Source organism: Euleptes europaea, chromosome 11 (genome assembly GCF_029931775.1).
Source record: "Euleptes europaea isolate rEulEur1 chromosome 11, rEulEur1.hap1, whole genome shotgun sequence".
NCBI classification, from domain to species: domain Eukaryota; kingdom Metazoa; phylum Chordata; class Lepidosauria; order Squamata; family Sphaerodactylidae; genus Euleptes; species Euleptes europaea.
Window position 1 is genome coordinate 34,431,455 of NC_079322.1, and position 20,294 is coordinate 34,451,748.

Sequence of the window (20,294 nt, forward strand, 5' to 3'; positions counted from 1 at the left end):
CAACAGTTACAGGCAAGTGCAACACTGTTTATCTCCAGCTTATACCTGGAGGTTGGCAACCCTAGTTAGAGCAGAGAACTTATACCAGAGACACTTAGAAGTATAATAAAGGGTGGAGGAGTGAAGGAAAAGAAGAGCACGCACAGAGCAAGTGGAGCGAAAAGACTAAGTGTAGAAATTGGAATCACTGCAGAGTTAGAAGTAGAGCAAGGCATAATAGGGTCTAGGAAAAGAAATTCATATTGATTGGTTGACCAAATACAAGGCATCATAGGAAAAAAAAGGAGATGAAAGCAAAATGTTGAGATGGTGGATCAATTACCAGATCTGAATGAAAGCTAAAATCACCCAACTTGGTTGGATCCTGTGGAACTGGTCCTCCTGGGAAGTGCTTCCTTCTAATGAAAGGAGCTCCTAACATGAGACATCTTGCTTGGAGAGAGGGCTCCCTTCCATCAAGTAGCAGAATGGATCCATGGGGTCCCAGCCCACTAACTGAAAGAAAAGGTGAAATAAAAAGAGAAAGCCAGGTCTTAAAGTCAGAAAAGTGTGAGAGACATAGGGGTGTGATAAACACAGCAAGTAGGGCTGAACTTTGCTTTCCATTTTTTCATAACAGCATTTCTAAACCTGATGAGTCACCAGGTCTTTGAAAGGTGTGGGCCCAAGAATAAGGAAGGCTGTATGTTCTTGGCACTTGAATCCCAAAGGATGCAGATTGATTAGAGTCCCTGTTTTGGCAGGCTGAATTAATGCAGCCAGGCTGTTTGATCTGAGCTTAGTTTCTTTCAGCCTTTGTCATTCTCTGTCTTACTAAATCCTCTAGTTTTACCAATATATCACTCAAGCAAGTCTCTTTTATGATGACCTTTGCACAGAGAAACTAATATTTACCAAACCTAATCCCAGTGTGTTGGTTATTTCTTGTAAGACCATCAGAGAACAAGCAGAATACGATCCATCACCTGCTTTTAGGGGGGAAAGTTTATCTCCACATCCTTGTTAAAATTAAACACATGTAAATATTGTAATGCAATAGAATAATATTGGACATTAACAGCTCAATCCTGGGGGGGGGGCAGTTGTGTCGAGGATGGCACAATCATGGTGCTGCCGAGCCGTCTCCTAAGTGGCTTGCTGTGCCGTGGCCAGCAACCTGAAAAGGAACGCTCCTCCAACCCCTGTGGGTTCAACAAGCTGTGCCATTATTTTTACCAGCATAAGTTTGCACTGGAAAAAGTGGGCATTCCCTGGGCAAAAGGGCTTAGGTAGGTGACTAATGTCAGTCCCAGCCCTGGAAAAACCTCCTTTGGCACCAGCGGGAACCTCTGTGCCAGAGGTGTGCTGCTGCTATGGCTATGCTGGTGCCCATGCATGACACTGCTGCGCCGCTTCCCAGTGCCAGCATAAATGCCCCTTATGCTGATGCAAGTGGCATTTGTGCCGGGGTCACGCCACCTCCTAAGCGCTTTTGCCCCCCCCCCTTAGGATTGCATCGTAAGGCTAAAATATGAAGAATCATCAAGGTTTTGGTGAAAAGAATCTGCAAAAAGATGTGTTCTATAAACAGCGTTATGACAGAACTTTGTGGGGGGGGGACATCTGCTTCTTTTTTCCCCCCTTCCTCAGTCTAATTTTATGTTTCATATATTCAAGTATATTTCCAAGCCGTTTCAGGATGCAAATATCCTGACAAATTGCACGGGAAATTAAAATTTTATGCTGATGTAAATTCGTTCAACAGCCAAATGTCTTTTAAGATTGAGTTTAGCATGCAAAAAGATTTGTTATTAAATAAAAATATGATTTCTGTATAGGAAGAGCAGATGCTCAATCCATTTGGATAAAACATAGAGCACGGCTCAATCTGTTAAAAAAAGAATGAAACTGCAAAATGTTCAGCTAATGTGGCTTTGTGCTAGCTGTAACTATTTGCATGGTAGGGTTTCAATGCAATCTCAGAGTTATTCCCCTCTGAATCAATTGAAGTTAATGGGCTTATAAGGGTGTAACTTTCTTTAGAATTGCACTGTCTGTATATACTAATCTGTCATAATCAGAAAACTGGTGAAGAAATCCCTCTTTGCCTTTTATAAGGCTCCATTCCATTGAAATTAACTAGAGATTATTCAAATTTATATAGACAAAAAGAAATGGATGTCTATTTAAATTAATTTGACTGGGATGGAATATCACAAGAATATAAGGAATTATTGGATTCTAGAATAACTATGGAGGAATTAAAAACTGTTATAGGTAAAAGTAAATTAAATAAATCTCCAGGCAAAGATGGATTTACAGCATTTTATTATAAAACCTTTATGGAGCAACTATCTCCATATTTGTTAGGGGTGATGAATCATTGCTTGCAGAACATATCCATCCCACAAACCTGGAAACAAGCAAATATAGTTTAAATACCAAAACTAAACTCGGATTTATTGGATGTCAAAAATTATAGACCAATCTCATTATTGAACAACGATTATAATTTTTTTGTAACTATTTTAGCAAATAGATTTAAAACAGTATTAAATCAGGTTATACATGAGGACCAAGCTGGATTTCTCCCAGGTAGACTGATTAGTCAAAATGTTAGAATAGTAATAGATCTTTTAGAATATGCAGAGTCAGTTACTACTCCTATAGCAATGATATTTTTAGATGCAGAAAAAGCGTTTGATAATGTAAATTGGAAATTTATGGAAAAATATTAGAATATATGGGCTTGGGAAAAAAATTTAAGTCAGCTATAGGAAATATTTATACTTATCAATCAGCTAGACTGCTGATTAATGATAATTTAACATCACAATTTGAAATTCAAAAAGGTACTAGACAGGGTTGCTCTCTTTCACCTTTATTGTTTATTTTAGTGTTAGAAGTATTATTGAGAAAGATTAGAAATATCCCAGATATAACAGGATGTCAATTGGGGAGAAATCATTTTAAGGTTAAAGCTTATGCTGATGATTTAGTTTGCTTTTTGACTAATCCTATTAGTCAAATTGATATTTGGAACAAAACGGTTGAGGTTTATGGAAAACTTGCAGGTTTTAAAATAAATGAAATTAACTAGGGCAGCTTCCACACAGCAAGAATTCTCCACATTGTTTTCTTGGTGGCTATGAGTGTTAAGGCAGGTGCGGTGATGATAAAGCTCCATATGTGGAAATTTTCTGCACTTTCTTCCTTATTTTTGTTAACTTTTCCCTTTCACTCATGCTCTGCAGTGACTCTGCATTGGCTCTTGGAGGCCGTTGGCTTCTTGGCATGGCCATCATGGCTGCTATAGTGACACCTCTGTCTTTTTTGTTCTTCACACATGCACTGAAGGGCTATACAGGTTTTGTTAAAAGTTGAAATAGATCAAGTGTTGCAATTTATGTATTTCAAATTTTAATAGATCCGTTCTCCTTTAATCTGTCTAATCTCCTTTTAAAGTCATCTATGCCTGTGCCCATCCCTGCATCCTCTGGCAGCAAATTCCACATTTTAATCACTTGTTGAGTAAAGAAGCATTTGGGGGGTATGAGCATGGTACGGACTGATGGGAACAAAAATGAACAAAACTTGAGGAGAAGTGAGGGTATGACACATATAGTGAAAATGGGGTTGAATCTAATTTATTTAAAATTTAGTGCTCTATGAAGAAATCCTGTATAAATGTTCAGTATGTGACGTCACCCCATGGGTCAGGAACGACCCGGTGCTTGCACAGGGGACCTTTACCTTTTATTCCATCTGTTTGAACAGATATATGAACACCTAATATGCATGTATTCTGTATAGCCATATTTTTATTCTGTATAGCCATACACATTTTGATGTGCAAGTAATTGCATCACAAAGTCTGAATTATGTTGTGTATTCTTCAAGAAGATGCCCTTGTGATATCGTTGGCAGCCTCTTTTCAAAATGTTCATGTTAAGGAAAAAATTTTGTGCCATTTTCTTCTCCTTTATTATTGAATTTTGCTTGTGTTTACTTAGCCCTGAAGTTGTCAAGAGTGAGCCATATGGAGAGAAGGCTGATGTCTGGGCTGCAGGATGTGTCCTTTATCAGATGGCAACTCTTAGTCCTCCTTTTTACAGCACCAACATGCTCTCCTTAGCAACTAAAGTATGTAGGTTTGCTAGATGAAACTACACCACAACCTTTGCATCTCTGGCTGAAGGGAACAAGGATTTCTCCTGCACTTGCTCTGGAAGTGAAGTACCAGATCCTATACTCTGCTTGGCTGTTTGCACCTAAGTGTCTGCATGCGTTTTAAAATAACAAATGAAAGTTTCTAACCTAGTGTAGTGCATAGTCTGACTATTTGTTATAAAACCTCTGTGTGAATTGGTGTTTATGTCGTTTTTAATTTGTATTAAGGTATCGATGAATTTTGTTCGCTACCTTGGAGACTTTTTTAGCAATTATAAGCTAGGGTACCAATATTTTAATAGCAGGTAAATAAATATGTTCATGCTTGCATTTTCTGTAGCTGTTCTGGCCCAGTTCATACCAGGCAATTACATCTGTATCTGTTACAGTGCTATTATTATTTTTTTACAAGGTATTGGCTAGTCATCCTGAAAATGTCACAGTACTCAAAAGTCTGGATTTATAACAGCAAATTTCATGAAGGATAAAAAAACCAAGAAAAGTTAGGTTAATTATTTCTTAAGAGGCAGACGAATCTTTGAGAAGCAATTTCTCTGACATTTCTTAGTGCAGAAAATGTGTACATGCATTTGTACAGAAAACAGTATTCCTCCTCGACAAAGATTCTGCCTTAGTAATGTTTGTGCATGTGTTTCAGCATTCTGAATACTATTTTGAGTATATAATGAATGGTATACTCACAGGCATGTAATGGGTGTGAGGTTAGTCAGATGAGAATAGGATCATCACAGGAATATTCTGATGAATTTTAGATTAATTTCCAGCATGGTTGTCACTTTGGGGGGTGAAGGGTCTACATGTGCCATTTGGTGTGACAAGTACACACGTTTCTATTTTGTTGCATGTAAAGGCCACGGGATCCTACTGATTCTTTATTGACTTTATGTTGTTGATGTCTGTTATGATGCCCCAAAGGAAAATAATGATCTAATACGCAAAACACTGTTTTTTTTCTACTTTTGACAAAATGCACTTTTTTGCAGATAGTAGAGGCTACCTATGAGCCTGTCCCAGAAGATGCCTATTCTGCAAAGGTGTCAGCCGTCATTAAAAGGTAAGTAATTTGTGCAGTAATTTGAGTGGCTATGAGGCCACTCGCTTGACTTGAACGATTTTAACACTTGGATAATGCAGAAAATCTCTGCTAATGAAAGGGATTTCTGTCCATGGAGTGAGACTTCCTTGCCTCCCTCCTCCTGCTGGATCACACAGTGTACCCTGAAATGCTGCTGCATGGGGACAGGGACACACACACCCCGGAACACCATGAGAAGAGAATCAAAGGCCTACAGTAGGAGGGTGGCATTCCTGCCTGAAAATTGCTCCCCCCCCTTCCATTAGCAGAAATTTTATGCTGGAATCCATTCCCAGATATTTTCTACTGAGGAGTCCAGTCCTTTTAGTTCTATCTAAAGGAGGGAGACACAGTAACAGAGAAAACAGCAAAGTTCAGTCATGGGAGGCACAATGACCCATTTGGAAGACGTGCTGGGGCCTATTGAACCATATGTGAAGTTCTGGGTTATAAGATTTCTTGCTTGATATGCGAAGATGTTTAAAAAATGCAATATTTTATTTACAAATAAGATAAAAGTTCATACCACAATAAATATGTTACTCTCTGCAGTGGCACGGGGTTTTTGTGGGCATTCTTGATGCAGCTTGTCTTCTGGATTTCAGATATATTCTCTGTGCTCCTTAGCATAGTATGAACCGCCTCTCCCTGTATAACCCCCCGAGAGCCTTACAATTGGCCAATAATGATCTATTAGAGATCCCTGGCCCCAAGAGGGCCCAGCTGTCCTCAACCAGGGCCAGGGCTTCCTCAGCCTTGGCCTCAGCCTGGTGGAACTCTCTGTCTAATGAGACCTGGGCCCTGCAGAACCTAGCTGAGTTCCTCAGGGCCTGTAAGACGGAGATGTTTTGCCAGGCTTATGGTTAAAGGCAGCGACAGTATTAACTAGATGCTAGCCTCCTCTCCCCCACCCTTGTTTCCTTTTCCCCTTCCCTTGTTTCCCCTTCCTGTTCCTCGTCGATCCCTTATGTCCTTTCCCGTTTCTCCTACATGTCTTCCAACTTAAACTGTTAGATTATTAGATTCTCCCCCTGAGGTATGGTATTAAATTAGAAAGCAGTCACCTAAAATATCAGTGTTGTCAATATTAACTGTGAACAATTTCAGAGCCGTAAATATTTTTCCAGGAGAAGACAAAGCACCATAGACAACATAAATTTAAAGACTTGTGTAAATACCCTCTGGAAAAGATCTGTTTCGTACAGTTTGCCAAACGTTACCACATATGGTGGTCTGTAGTCTCCTTGGACAGCCCAATTAAAAAGAAAACCACAGATAAAAAAGATCCATGCTGAATAGGCCTGCTCCTGACAAAAAGAAGGCATAAGTAAGAGCAATTAATTGAGTACCTAAACTGGTACACAGGTTTATACAGTCAGAGACAATCCATCAAGTATGTTGGTACCAGGTCATGGAGGGCTTTAAAAGTAAGAGCTGGTACCATGAATTGAGCCCAGAAACTCATTGACCGGGGCAACTGTCTTGCATCTGACATCCTGTGCACACCCATCTCACACCTATCCCAAGACTTGAAGAACTGCTTTGGCCATCCTGCTTCCCTGAACTTCGGTCACCTGGCATGGCCAGGCAATGGGTGGGAGCTCAGGGAGATGGGGCATGGGTGGACACCATCAGCGACAGTATCATTGCTCCTATGCCTGTATTTTCAGACTGGTTTCCAGTAGTACTCTGTTGTGCTTGAGACCTTCCCTAGAAGCTTCCATGCCTATGTAATGTTTTATAGGATTGAACCCTTTCTGAGATCTTCCTTGCTAATTAGCATGCATTTAAAAAGTAGCTGTGATCCAACAGATGCATTGCAGAGCTGGAGTACATTGATAAAATGGCTTAAGCAGAAGAATAGTTATGCTGCAATCCTACATCAACACACATGCACACTCACAGGTGGCTGCTAACCCAAGCAGCTTGCTACATGAAGCTCTGCTCAGACTCATTGACCTAGTATGTTGGTTTCTGTTCAATAGCTGTTCATATCCTGTTCAAATCTGGTATGGAATGGTACAGGCAAGGGAACATTAGATCAAGATTCCAGAAAAGAAATGGATTTATGAAGTTCTTGTTGGAACTGTTGGTCCAGTTGCCCTCAAGCAGCACTTCATGAGCCTACTTCCACAGCTGTAAATCGCACAGATGGTAGGGTGTCATTGTTGTGGACTAGAAAAGAGGAAGAGTCCAGTAGCACCTTAAAGACTAACAAAATTTCTGGCAGTGTATGAGTCACGGCTCACTTCTTCAGATTCAACTCGAATGAGATTGTTGTGGACTGTTTGCTTAATGGAGGTTTTTCCATAGATGCTTGACCCCTGATGCAGAGACTCGTCCCGACATTGTAGAAGTCAGTTCAATGATCTCAGATGTTATGATGAAATATTTAGATGGGTTGTCAACCTGCCAGCTTGTCTTGGAGAGAAAACTGGAACGCGAGAGGAGGCGCACACAGAGGTATTTCATGGAGGCTAACAGGAACGCAGTGACATGTCATCACCAGCTTGCTGTGTTATCTCAGGTAAGTCAATGCATTCAGCCACTTCATCTCATACGACAGAAATCCATGTTACACGAATCAGATCACGGAGACCGTCAGACCCACTCGTGCGATTGGAAATGCACAAGCGCTGTATGCGTGGTGGAGCACCGGTCTGTTTGTCTTTCTCTAGCATGCATATGATACAAAGATGATATCTACTTACAAGCACACACCTGTACACACAATATGGATTGTTGATGAGAGCAACAACAACATTATGTGCGCATCTGCTGTAGTGCAGCTTTTTGCCTAACACGGGAGATAGAACTGTGATGGCTGCATAAGCAGTTCTGGCTCTCTTGGTGACCCAGTGACAAAATGTTGCATCAGATGGTGTAAGGCCATTATTTTGAAAGTCCTGCAGAGAGCCGGCAAATCAAGAACAAATTGCCATCTCGTAACAGACATGGAACCTTAGAGAGAAGACATCCAAAACTCATCTAACCCAAATCCTCCTCTGTTGGGTACTTTCATGTGCAAAACATAGTTAAATGCTATATGAAACCCTTCGCAGGTCAGCATCCATCTAGAGCGTAAAGTATACTACAAAGGGCTTGAACTGCCACATTTTGAAAAAGCCTTGAAACTTGCTGAGAATTTTTTTTCTTGTTTGGATTTCCTTTTTTTATAGGAACACTATGAGAAGTCAAGCCTCAGCAGCAATAGCAGCGGAGCAGCCAGTTTAAAAAGCGAGCTTTCTGAAAACGCTGACCTGCTGACTGAAAGCTTTCACCCATCCTGTGGAAAAGATGAAGACAAGGCCTGCAACGAAACCCTTTCAGATGATAACTGCACTTTAGAAACTTCTGAAAAAAGCGGTAGTGAATCAGGACAAAATGGCATGTTTACGTGTTATTCGTTGATCTTTTTAATCAATTACTGTAAAATGTTTTTGTGTTTTTCTCTCTGTCTCCCTACCTACATACCTGGAATGCAGCCACTAGGCCTATGATGAAGGGAGACTAATGTGGAGGAGAAGGGCTACTAAACTCTTTCTCCTGTTTTCCCAGTTGAAAATGGGCCCTTCCCAAGCTTCTTTTGGCCCTGGTGAAGAAAGCTAGACACACTGTTGTTGTTGTTTTTTAAATCATCATTAAGAAGATAATGGAACTACATACAGGCAGAATTTCAGTATTTCTAGTGTCCTGCTTAGAGTTGGATGGAAAGGTTCATTTCTGCTTTCATTTTTATGCGCAGATGTCTTCACAGAATTAGATGACGAACTGGACATGTCATATAATTCCAGCTGCTGTAGCTCAAGCCCTCTTAAAGAATCAGCGTTTGGTAAGCAATAGCACTTAAAATGAAGCAACCACTCAAATCTTCATTGTTATTAATCAGGAGTTCTTCAGTTTTATTAATGTATTTTATTTTCTAAATAGCTAGGAATAACAATCAATAAATAGTTAAATGAAAATAAAATATAAATACCTTACTTTTGACCCTGGTGGGGACCCAAAGCTGCTTACAGTATCGTTTGTTCTCCTCCATTTTATCCTCTCATCTTCCTCCCTGGGAATTTTGTCAGGTTGATGGAGAATAACTGGCCCAAGGTCACCCAGTAAACCTCCATTGCAGAGTGACAATTTGAATCTGGGTCTCTCTAGTCCCACACTCTAACCATGATGCCACCCTGATGTTTGATCAAATTGTGTTATACCAAGTGCTTGATCAATACTGGAACGATTTGCATAGGTTATTGCTGCTATTGTAGGAGCTACTCCAGAATTTTTCAGAAAGGATTTAGAAGGGTCCAGTCAGTGCAGCCTTAAACAGAGGGAGTAGTGCTTCAAAACTCAGATGTCAGGTAGCCAGATTCGGTAGAAAATTCTTTCCCAAGACACTCCAAGATTGCGCTGCTGTTACCATGACATTGGGTGCTTGTTACCCAGGCTTGGCTGGCCTGTTTCCCTGCTGGCATTCGACTGGGAGCACCCCACCCACCCCCCGCAACTATCCCACACCTAGAAGCTTCTGCTCATGCTGGGCCCCATCTTGGCAGCAGCATCTTCCTATTTCTTCAGATAGTGCTTGGCACAGTTGAGACTGTGCCTGAAACCCTGTGCCCACTTACCTTGGAGTAAACCCCAATGAGCATAATAGGACTTACTCTTGAGTAAACTTTCAGTAGGGTTGCACTAAATGGGTCCTGTAGATTCAATCTGTGCACAGTGATATCTTCTTTGAGGAATGAGTCCTGGTTTGCAGTGGCATTGTTCTAGCAACGTAAAATCAATATGTTGCATTGCCATTTATTATAAATGGTAAGCCAGCATGTTACCTTTAAAAAAAAAAAAACTGGTAATATAAGTAAAACAGAAAAGATGCTTTTATATCTGCGGTGGGGAACCTTTTTCCTGCCAAGGGCCATTTGCATATTTATAACATCATTCAGGTGCCATACCATGCGTAGATCTCCCGGGGGGGGGAGATGATAGGGTTACCAGGTCTCCAGCCACCACCTGGAGGTTGGCAACCCTAGGAGAGGCTATGCAGGGAAGGAAGGGGAGGGAGGGAAAGAAGGAAGGGAAGGTGGGAAGGGGAGAGAGGGAGGGAGAGAAAGAGAGAGAGAGAGAAGCCTTCCCAGCTTCCCCCCCATATACACATACATGCACCCAGCCACACACACAGGAGCCCACCAAGCCGGCGGTGCGGCCAGCGTGCAGGCCGGCAAGGCCCCGGCGGCATGAGTCTCGGGTGCTCCCTCAGCGTTAGGCTGCGGTGCAGGGGTGCGGCCAGGGGGGTTGAGCAGGAGGAGGGCTGTACAGGGGCCCACCAAGCCGGCGGTGCGGCCAGCGCGCAGGCCAGCGAGGGCCCAGCAGCACAAGTCTCGGCCGCCCCAGCAGCGTTGGTGCACGGAGCGTGGGTGTGGCCGGCCAGGGGATCGCCCCGCCACACAGACACAGGCAAGCTGGGAGGGGGAGGAAGGTTCAGGGCCGGCATGCGCTCCTGCCTCCCAGCAAAGCCCGAAGTGCCGAGATGAGGCCCTGGCTAGCAACAGCTAGCTCCGTGGAGCTCCTGGCCTCGGCAGGCAGGCCAGGGGCTGGATAAAATGAGCTTGTGGGCCGGAGGTTCCCCACCCCTGTTGTATATGTAGGGATTATAAAAATGATCTGAGGGTAGCTGTTAATAGACCATTTAGGTGGAAAGGTGTCTGCGTAAGTTTCAGGTACATGTAATTAATGTCAAGCAGTGCTCGCCAGCATTTGGTTACTAACTTAATGAAACCATCCCTTGAGGGACCACAAACATGTCTCAGAGCAGTTTGGAGGAGAGCCTGTAATCACTTGGCAGTAATAAAATGGAGAGAGTCTTAATGAATGTATATAACAAAAAGTCATGACATTAGCCCTGCTGAGGAATGAACCATTGGTCGGTACCACTGTCCTGCAGTATTATTAGAGTTGCGAGGGTAGATAAATAATGTAGCACCTCTGTTTTAAAAAAAAATATGAGCCACTCAAGCCACAGAACCACATCGGTCAGACTAAATAGATTAGGAGAAATATGAGTCCCGTCCTTGTTTGTCCTGTTGTCTGGTGTGAGAATGGGTTGGCATTGGGGAGCTTTTCATTTAGAAAGTCTTCGGGGACCCTGGAGAGCCACTGCCAGTCTGAGTAGACAATACTTACTTTGATGGACCAAGCGTCTGATTCAGTGTAAGGCAGCTTCATGTGTTCATGTGTGTGTGACCAACTAAATGAGATGTAAGGGATCCACGATCAGAATTTCCTGTGAGTTTTATTTTCCTTTGCCAAAACTCAAAACCTATTAAGCTCATTAACGTCAGACAGCAGTTCTTGTAGCATAACTCTGCAGAACTGAGAAAATGCTTATAGAAAGTCACACATTTTATATCACCCATGTGTGTGTGTAAAGTGCCGTCAAGTCGCAGCCGACTTATGGCGACCCCTTTTTGGGGTTTTCATGGCAAGAGACTAACAGAGGTGGTTTGCCGGTGCCTTCCTTTGCACAGCAACCCTGGTATTCCTTGGTGGTCTCCCATCCAAATACTAACCAGGGCTGACCCTGCTTAGCTTCCGAGATCTGACGAGATCAGGCTAGCCTGGGCCATCCAGGTCAGGGCATATCACCCATAGTTTTAGGTTAATATTGTAGTATTCATGGATCCTGTTGTGCTCTGTTCACTATTGTCAAGGGTTTGTTATGGTGGGGAAAGGAGGTCTCCGGTGAGGAGGGCAGCCTTCTCGCTTCACTATAGCCCCAGTTTCTTTTCCTGTTCTGTTGCTACCAATAAACCTTCCTTCACATCATCCTTAATAGCCCTTTGTCTTTTCAGCTCTGCTCAGTCTACCGGGCAGCCAGCAGTGTCATCTCTGTTTTAATCGCACCATCTGTCTTACTAGGGGCATACACATACACAGTCCTTGCAAAGCAGACTTGATCTCTGGGGCAGGGAAAGGATATTATTTCTAGACTCTTGCACATGTACACTCTGGGGTAAGGGTGTGCAGGCATCCCCAGGCCTTGGTCCTAATCAATGGCAGATTGGCCATTTAACTTACAGGGGGAATTTCCTGGCGGGCCACTGCCCTAAAGGACCACTAGTGGCCAGGAGCAAGCAGATCCAAGCCCCAGAAACTCTGCCAATGCCTAAGGGAGCCTCTTGAGTCAAATCCTTCATCAGCAATGGTGATTGGTCACCAAATGCCTCCTCTCACACTACCACCAGTTTGCAGGAAGAAGCAAGAAGTGACTTAATGCTCACTGTTCAGCGCCACAAAGGCTCTTCAGCTTGGCTTGCTCCAGGGCCATTTTCACTTCCCAGTCTTGTCCTTAGTTGTAATTAATCCGGAAAGTTGAATTGTTAACCAGGTGCCTGCGAATGAATCCATTATTCCCAAGTGAATTATGAATTGGCCTGGCCCTTTGGACTTCCCATATTCCCAGGGACAAGACAGAGAGGCTGCAAAGGACAGACAGGTAGGACCCAGTACATGATGGAAGGGGCACAGGAACCGGCATCACATAACCCAGGGGTCCCCGGCCTTTTTGAGCCTGTGGGTGCCTTTGGAATTTTGAGACAAGGTGGTAGGTGTAACCGCAGAATGGCCTCCACAGGAGTCAGAGCCCCCCACATACACACACAGAGGAAGCTCAGGTAATTTTAAAAATACACTGGAAAAGAGGGAGCAAAGGAGAGAATAAAACCAAAATTGTGGTGGCAGCTGCCACTGAAACAGTAGTATATAAATCTGTACAGCCAATCAGATCTCCATTGGCCAGTAAGAAGTCCTACTGGGCAAGGGTCCCAGCCACTTTCGAAAATCACTTGCAGGCATCAGGAAGAGTGTCAATGGGGCACCATGGTACCCACAGGCATCACTTGGGGACCCCTGACAAGCCATTGGGCCTGAGGATCACAAGCTATTTTAGCCCTTTTCAAGCCCATGTTGGAACATCTGGGCTCCAAAGAAAATGACACTCAAGCATAAGAATAAATAATTCATAGTTCAGTACCAAAGTATTCACAGTGTCAATGAAAATACTGGGATCATTCTTACTTGATGGTACCTTCCTGGAAAGTGCAAATAGAACAGGAAAATGCTTTTTTTGTCCCTTTATGTGTTGAGTGGAGAAATGGCAAACCTAAGTGTATTGGTTTCTGGAAATGAAGCCTTTGACATCAGTAGTTAGGCATCATTTAAATAAAAGGTGTTCGTTTGTTTGGCATTTACTCTGCAACTGATTTCCCCTTCTCTATGAATTTGTGTTTTTATTCAGTGTGCCTTAGAATACTTTGGCAAGCCGCCAGCAGGACACAAATGAGACCAAGTTCCTTGCCCTTCATTCATTACTTAAAATCTGTGAACATGGAGGTTATCTCCATTTCCTTGATTCCCAGAAGGTGTTATTCATCACACTATCTCCGTGATAGCCGTATTCTGTCTGCCCAGTCTATCGCATCAAGATTTGGAAATTCCCGCTGAAATTATTTTTTCCAAGACAGCTACAGCTGTGTTACAAGAACAAATAGGAAATGTTTTAAAGCATAAAATAATGGATGCTAATGAATGTTTGTTTCCCCACACAGGACTTTCCTGTTTGGAAACAACATGTATGAATGGTACTGTATTATAGTCCAGGCTCCCCCCCCCCCCAAAAAAAAATGTGTAGAAATGATTTAAGACACAGTGCGGTATAGTGGTTAGATTTGTCAGGTTAGGATCTAATCCTGGGTACAAATTCCCAGTGTGCCATAAAGTTCACCGGGTGACTTTGGGCCAATCTGTCTTAGACTCACCTACCTCACTCAGTTGTTGTGAGAATAAAGTAGGGAAGGAAGAATCCCATATGCCACCCTGAGCTGCCCAGAGGAAGGGCTGGGAGCACCAGATAAAGAAGATAAAAACATGATTTAGTGTATTCCCTAAATGCTCATAGGCATTTTCACTATTTTACAAATGATTGAGGACCAGCCGTTCACAATTTTTTTTCTGTTTCACTATACAGATCAGCAACTTGATAGCACTTCGCCCATTAATAGATCTCAATATCTGTTTTTTTTAAGATTTATATACATTGATAAAGCTTTATGTAGCTGTTACTGCTCTCTAGTAAGGTAGGCTGCATTTCTTTGAACTGCAAATGTTAAAGCAGGAAAAGATTTTCCCGTGGCAGCTTGAGTCCAAGTCTCTGAGGTCTACTATAATCCTGTAGCAAATGGGCCACATTAATTCTCAAAATATTTGGACCCGAGGGGGTTTTACAAGCGGAGGAAACACCGAATTTTGGATCTGACACTTTGTTTGATGGGGCACTGTTGGGAATAGAATTTAGTGTCAGATATTAATCATCATTCCTCCTAGTAGTAAAGTAGCTGGCGATAAAAGCAGCAAAACCAGACCACCTGCATACAAACCAGTGGTTTGGACATATGTGGAGGACTACTCAGGTAGAACCAACAATATGACTTAACCCAACAGGAAAAATGCTGCATGGAAAGGACTGAACACGCTGCGAAGGTGCATGGAATGTCAGGGGTGGTCCTAGCAGTGGGGCAACCGATCTGGCTCCACCCTGGGTGGGGGCCGAGCTGGGGGACTCCAGCCTCCCAGTAGCCATGGTGGCATCAGTGCTGGCCTCGCGGCTGTTGATGGCGAGATCACAGACAGCACCAGCCCAGTAAGGCTTGACAATCTCTCATCAGATCTCTCCCCACAAAAAGCTGAAGGGGGATGTGGTTTCCTGTCTCACCCTCCTGCCTCTTGCTGGAGATACAGGAGCACATGCATCAGCTGGTGGAAGTGCCCCCCTTACTGCCTTTGGCTGAGCTGCAGTCATTTCCAGGTCATATGGAAGCGCGCTTGACAGCCCCAACCATCACCAATGCCTCTGAGAAGAGAAGGGTAGCCCACGGTGGCAGCTGGGAGGCCACTGGGCCACTGAGACTCCATCTCCAATATGAGTCCTGCAGAGTCCAGATGGTTCATCAGATTAGCATCTGCCGCTCATGTGGAGGAGTGGGGAATCAAACCCAGTTTTCCACATTAGAGTCCACTGTTCCAAACCTCCACTCTTAACCACTACACCATGCTGGGACTAGAAAGGGACAGTCCCACAGATACAAAAGAGACAGTCCCACAGATACAATGGTCCCAGACCGTTAAGGGCTTTAAAGGTTAAAACCAGCACTTTGATCACGATCTGGTACTCCACCCGGAGCCAGTGATAACCAAATTAATAACCAAATGAATAAAACACTTTTCAGATCCTTCACATACGTTGACGTTTCTGATTCGCCATTCCCTGCACCATAAAATATGAATTGATGTAAGGATCTAATAACTGGCCAAATTTTATATTATCTTCGTGTAAGTAGCACAGGGTTAGATCTGTTTGTTTCCTTTGTTAAGTTAGAATCTCACTTAGCAGAAGTGAGATATAATGAAGACCAGCCCATTTTTTTCCAAAACTGAGCAACTAAGATTTTAGTAGTTATTAACCATTGAAATTCAAGCTCAGCCACTTGCTTCTGCCAAACTCTTGCTAATACAAGCATACTTCAGAGATACTGCAATAAACAAGTCACACAATTTTTTTTGTTTCCCAGTGCATAAAAAAGTTATGTTTACACTATACTGTAGTCTATTAAGTGTGCAACAGCATTATGTCTTAAAAACAGTGTACTGTAATAATATTGAAAAATTTGAAATATTGAGAGAATTAGCAAAATGAGAGACAGAGACGCAAAGCGAGCACATCTGTTGGGAAAATGGTGCTGGTAGACTTGCTCAAAAACACAATATCTGCAAAGCGCAATAAAATGAAGTGCAATAAAATGAGGTGTGCCTGTATAGACGGTGAAAAATCCACCGGTGAATCAATTCCTGTTGTTCCTGTTGTTGTTTTCCAGTAGTTAACTTTGGTCCAAGGGCAATCTCATCAAACATGCACCAAATAGGTTCTCAGTACCAACAATTAGATAAGCATTTATATGAATTGTTTGAGGCTTCAAGGGAATCCAGATACCATTATTCAATGAAATACCATTATCCAATGATCTTATTATCTTTCTCCATACCTATGTTTCTTTGTGTGTTCTTGTGTTTCTTTTCTTTCTTTTCTGTACTTGATAATAGCTGTTACTTTTAGATGCTTGTAATTTAATTAAAATCTGATTGAGCAAAGTTAGGAATTACTTTCATTAACAGGATGTTATCCTATTGGTAGAAGACAATAGGAAGTTATCTGATGAAACATAGTGGAAAGGAAATGTAACCAAAGACCATAATTGGTTTTTTGCCCTCAGCTAAGACAACCGTACATGATAAATTAAATGGCATCTAGTTATGGAAAGGAGTCAAAAATAATTGGGGATACAGCAAAGTGAGGTTGTCAAAATGGATCTGTTATACAAATGCGTTAAATGTTCAGTCTAGAAATGAAATTGTAGGGAACAAAAGAAAGTGTTCTCTAGGCAGTAGTTCTTTTGTAAGAAAGGGAAATTTAGTGTCTGTAAATGGACATGCGTATGTTCCATTTTAGATCTGCACCAAAGTTAGAAAAAAATCAAGATATCGATTTCACTAATCCTTTGAGGCACATAGGAACTGGAGTAGATTCTTTTGGTTTGTAGAGTGGCTAAGCAAATCGTCAGTACAGCTTGTTTTAAATAGTACTTTATATTATTCTTTTTAAAATTCTGCCGTGAAGGGCTGAAGTGCGGGGGTAGAAATGCAGTTACTAATAAGAGTAATTAATCTGGTAGGTTTACACAGAGATGCTACAGCATGCTAGTAGAATGCTCATACAATAGGCGTCAGATTAAAATATGATGTTTAGCATCAGTGAATCATTTGGCACTGCTCACTTCTCCATACGTTTTATATTTAGAGCTGTCTTTTATTACCAGTTTCATTTAAAAGTTGCTATGACAGGGCAAGAATGCTGGGAGACAGAATTTTTAAATGTTTTCAACACAAAGCATTACAGCTATTGCGCTTTTGTTTCAGGTATCATTAAACGAAGCTTAAGTGCTTCTGAAAGGCAACCTCAAGCAAGGCAAGTATGAGATGTGAAATTTAAGATGTTGTACATTTGGCCACCTTTACTCTTGAGCTCTGCTCCACTTCCACTGTGCAGTACAACATCACTGCTTTAAAAACGTGCAAAATTATGGAATACACATCAAGATTTCTGAATTGCAAATGGCACTCAAACGTCACATGAGGCTGCCTAGGCAGTTCTCAAAGCACGAAGAGCACGTACACATTATAGCAAAATCCTTCTCCTCCTCCTTTTTTTTTTTTTTAAATATGCTTCCCAGCCAAATTTGCCTTCTGGGTTGTGTTGTCTTTTTCTTTTTTAAATAGTATAGTCTAAACTGTCGTTTTTAGACACTGGGGGTTACCGCATTATGTATTCCCAGCGATGTATTAAGAGTTTGAAAATGTTATAAAAAATACTGTTTGCACTTTCTATGTATTCCCACCGATGTATTAAGAGTTTGAAAACGTTATAAAAAATACTGTTCACACTTTGTTTGGCCCCTTTAGCTGTGAAGACGTCTTCCAACCATTTATAAGCCGTGGTATCCAAAAACCCTTTTAAAACGATGTTTTTTATAACATTTTCAAACTCTTAATATATCGCTGGGAATACATAATGCGGTAACCCCCATATGATACATACATAATATATATGTTTTTGATTGACTATGGCTGTTACCGCACTAGTTATTCCCAGCGATGTATCAAGAGTTTAGAAATGTTATAAAAAACATCGCTTTAAAAGCGTTTTTGGATGCCACGGCTAAAAAATGGTTGGAAGACGTCTTCACAGCTAAAGGGGCCAAACAGAGTGCGAACAGTATTTTTTATAAGAGTTTCAAACTCTTAATACATCGGTGGGAATACATAGAAAGCGTGAACAGTATTTTTTATAACATTTTCAAACTCTTAATACATCTCCTGGGAATACCTAGTGTGGTAACAGCCTATGATTCTCAATAGGAAGTAGTAGCAGAACACTATAGGGGAGCTATAATTTCATTTAAATGTGTTACGAACACATTTAATGGACTGGAACTTACACCATGGGGACACTTGGAACATTGTGTTCGGAAAATGCTTATTTTTCCCCATATGCATATGCTGTAGGGAGTCATGTATTTCCAGTTGGGAGTCTTCTGCATTGTGTATCAAAATAGCACACGTCATCTCAGACAATCAAGGTAGAATCCTTTTATCAGTTGACTGTGCCAGCGTGAAATTGCGAGGCAGTTTTGTGATACATGAATGAGGTATTTCAGTCTTGCTGACTTGTATGATACTAGGTTTCATGATCAATACATCATTGCTCTAAGCCCTGTTGGAATCAGGTGTGCAGTCTCAGTAGGTTAAGTTCATCTAACTAAAAAAAGACAGCTGTGCTTTCTGGTATATATCATTCCTTTTCCTTTTTTGTGCAAATCAGAATTTCATGTAGTACCTAACAGTGGCTGGAAGAAGGACTCTTCCTTTGCCCCTGATAATTTTTGTTATGCCTGTAGCAGAGGCTGTGGCTGTTTGTGTCAGATTTTCCTGTGTTCAAATTTGCAGCAAGTACAACACAATAACAACTGGTGGGCTGAGTTACATGCACAACAGTTATCCATCTCATTTACAATTAGCTTTCTTATGGTGTAGTGGTTAAGTGCACCATACTACTTATGGTGTAGTAGAGCCAGCGTAGGGGTTAAGAGCGGTGGTTTGGAGCGGTGGACTCTGATCTGGAGAACCGGGTTGGTTTCCCCACTCCCACACATGAAGCCAGCTGGGTGACCTTGGGCGGGTCACATGCTCTCAGCCCCACCCACCTCACAGGATGTCTGTTGTAGGGAGGGGAAGGGAAAGTGATTGTAAGCTGGTTTGATTCTCCCTTAAGTGGTAGAGAAAGTCGGCATATAAAAACCAACTCTTCTTCTTATTAATATTCTTTCTGTTTTACAGAGATTATATCGGAATTTCAGGAACCAAGCCAAGACCAGGTAATTTCACATCTGCAACTATATGTGACTGGGAATTTGTCTTGCTATTTAACCTTGTTTTAAAGCTTAAAAAAATATAGTTTCACATTCAGTTTCTCCTTTTATTTCTTCAGCTTTGCTGCCTTTTGATCTGCTCCTGAAAGCACCTTCACTCATGTTCAGGGGCCACGTTAAGAAAATAGAGGACTCGTTAGTGACAGGGTGGAAATCCCATAGCCTTCCAGCTGTGATTCTTCGCAATCTGAAAGATCATGGTAGTACTTAATAGTATTGTGTTGCAGTCAAGCCAGTTACTAGAGAACCAAGAATTATAGCTGACTTAGAAATAGTAAAGTTTTTTTTAAAGAAAAAGAAAACGTGCATAAATAAAATTTCTTTAGGTCTCTATTAGAATTTTGCTCAAATCAAGAGCCCTGAGATATTATTACAATATAATATAGTAAAAACTGTGTTATTCATCACTTTGTAATCTACACAACTATGTAAACTGGCATCTGTCATAGATGGCAATGCAAATCTTCCTTCAGTTAACCAGAAGAATTTTGATAGCCATTCAGCACCCATTTCTGGCACTAGCAGAGGTCAACTTTTTAATCTCACTGGGAGACAGCATGGTGTAGTGGTTAAGAGCGGTGGTTTGGAGCGGAGGACTCTCATCTGGAGAACCGGGTTTGATTCCCCATTCCTCCACAAGAGCGGCGGACGCTAATCTGGTGAACTGGATTTGTTTCCCCACTCCTACATGAAGCCAGCTGGGTGACCTTGGGCTAGTCACAGCTCTCTTTGAGCTCTCTCAGCCCCACCTACCTCACAGGGTGTCTGTTGTGAGGAGGGGTAGGGAGGGTGATTGTAAGCCGGTTTGATTCTTCCTTAAGTGGTAGAGAAAGTCAGCATATAAAAACCAACTCTTCTTCTTCTTCAGTATATCCAGGGACACTAGGCCCATGCCACACTTACCAGGCATTGGGGGTGGGAAGGAAAGCCTGCCACGCAGCTCACTACTACCAATC

At 42.0% G+C, this 20,294-nt stretch overlaps 1 protein-coding gene across 3 annotated transcripts in view; it reads left to right on the forward strand.

The window, feature by feature from the left end:
• NEK10 (NIMA related kinase 10) overlaps positions 1-20,294 on the forward strand; it is a 109,798-nt gene that overhangs the window by 54,924 nt on the left and 34,580 nt on the right. The window contains exons 23-30 of one of the 3 annotated variants that reach the window (XM_056857366.1): positions 3,993-4,122; positions 5,154-5,224; positions 7,559-7,772; positions 8,425-8,608; positions 8,991-9,077; positions 17,270-17,318; positions 19,247-19,284; positions 19,398-19,538. In XM_056857366.1, coding sequence (XP_056713344.1) covers positions 3,993-4,122; positions 5,154-5,224; positions 7,559-7,772; positions 8,425-8,608; positions 8,991-9,077; positions 17,270-17,318; positions 19,247-19,284; positions 19,398-19,538 — 914 coding nt within the window. Of the gene's footprint in view, positions 1-3,992; positions 4,123-5,153; positions 5,225-7,558; positions 7,773-8,424; positions 8,609-8,990; positions 9,078-17,269; positions 17,319-19,246; positions 19,285-19,397; positions 19,539-20,224; positions 20,231-20,294 lie in introns of all 3 variants that reach the window. The other 2 variants (XM_056857369.1, XM_056857367.1) reach the window with 2 other exon arrangements.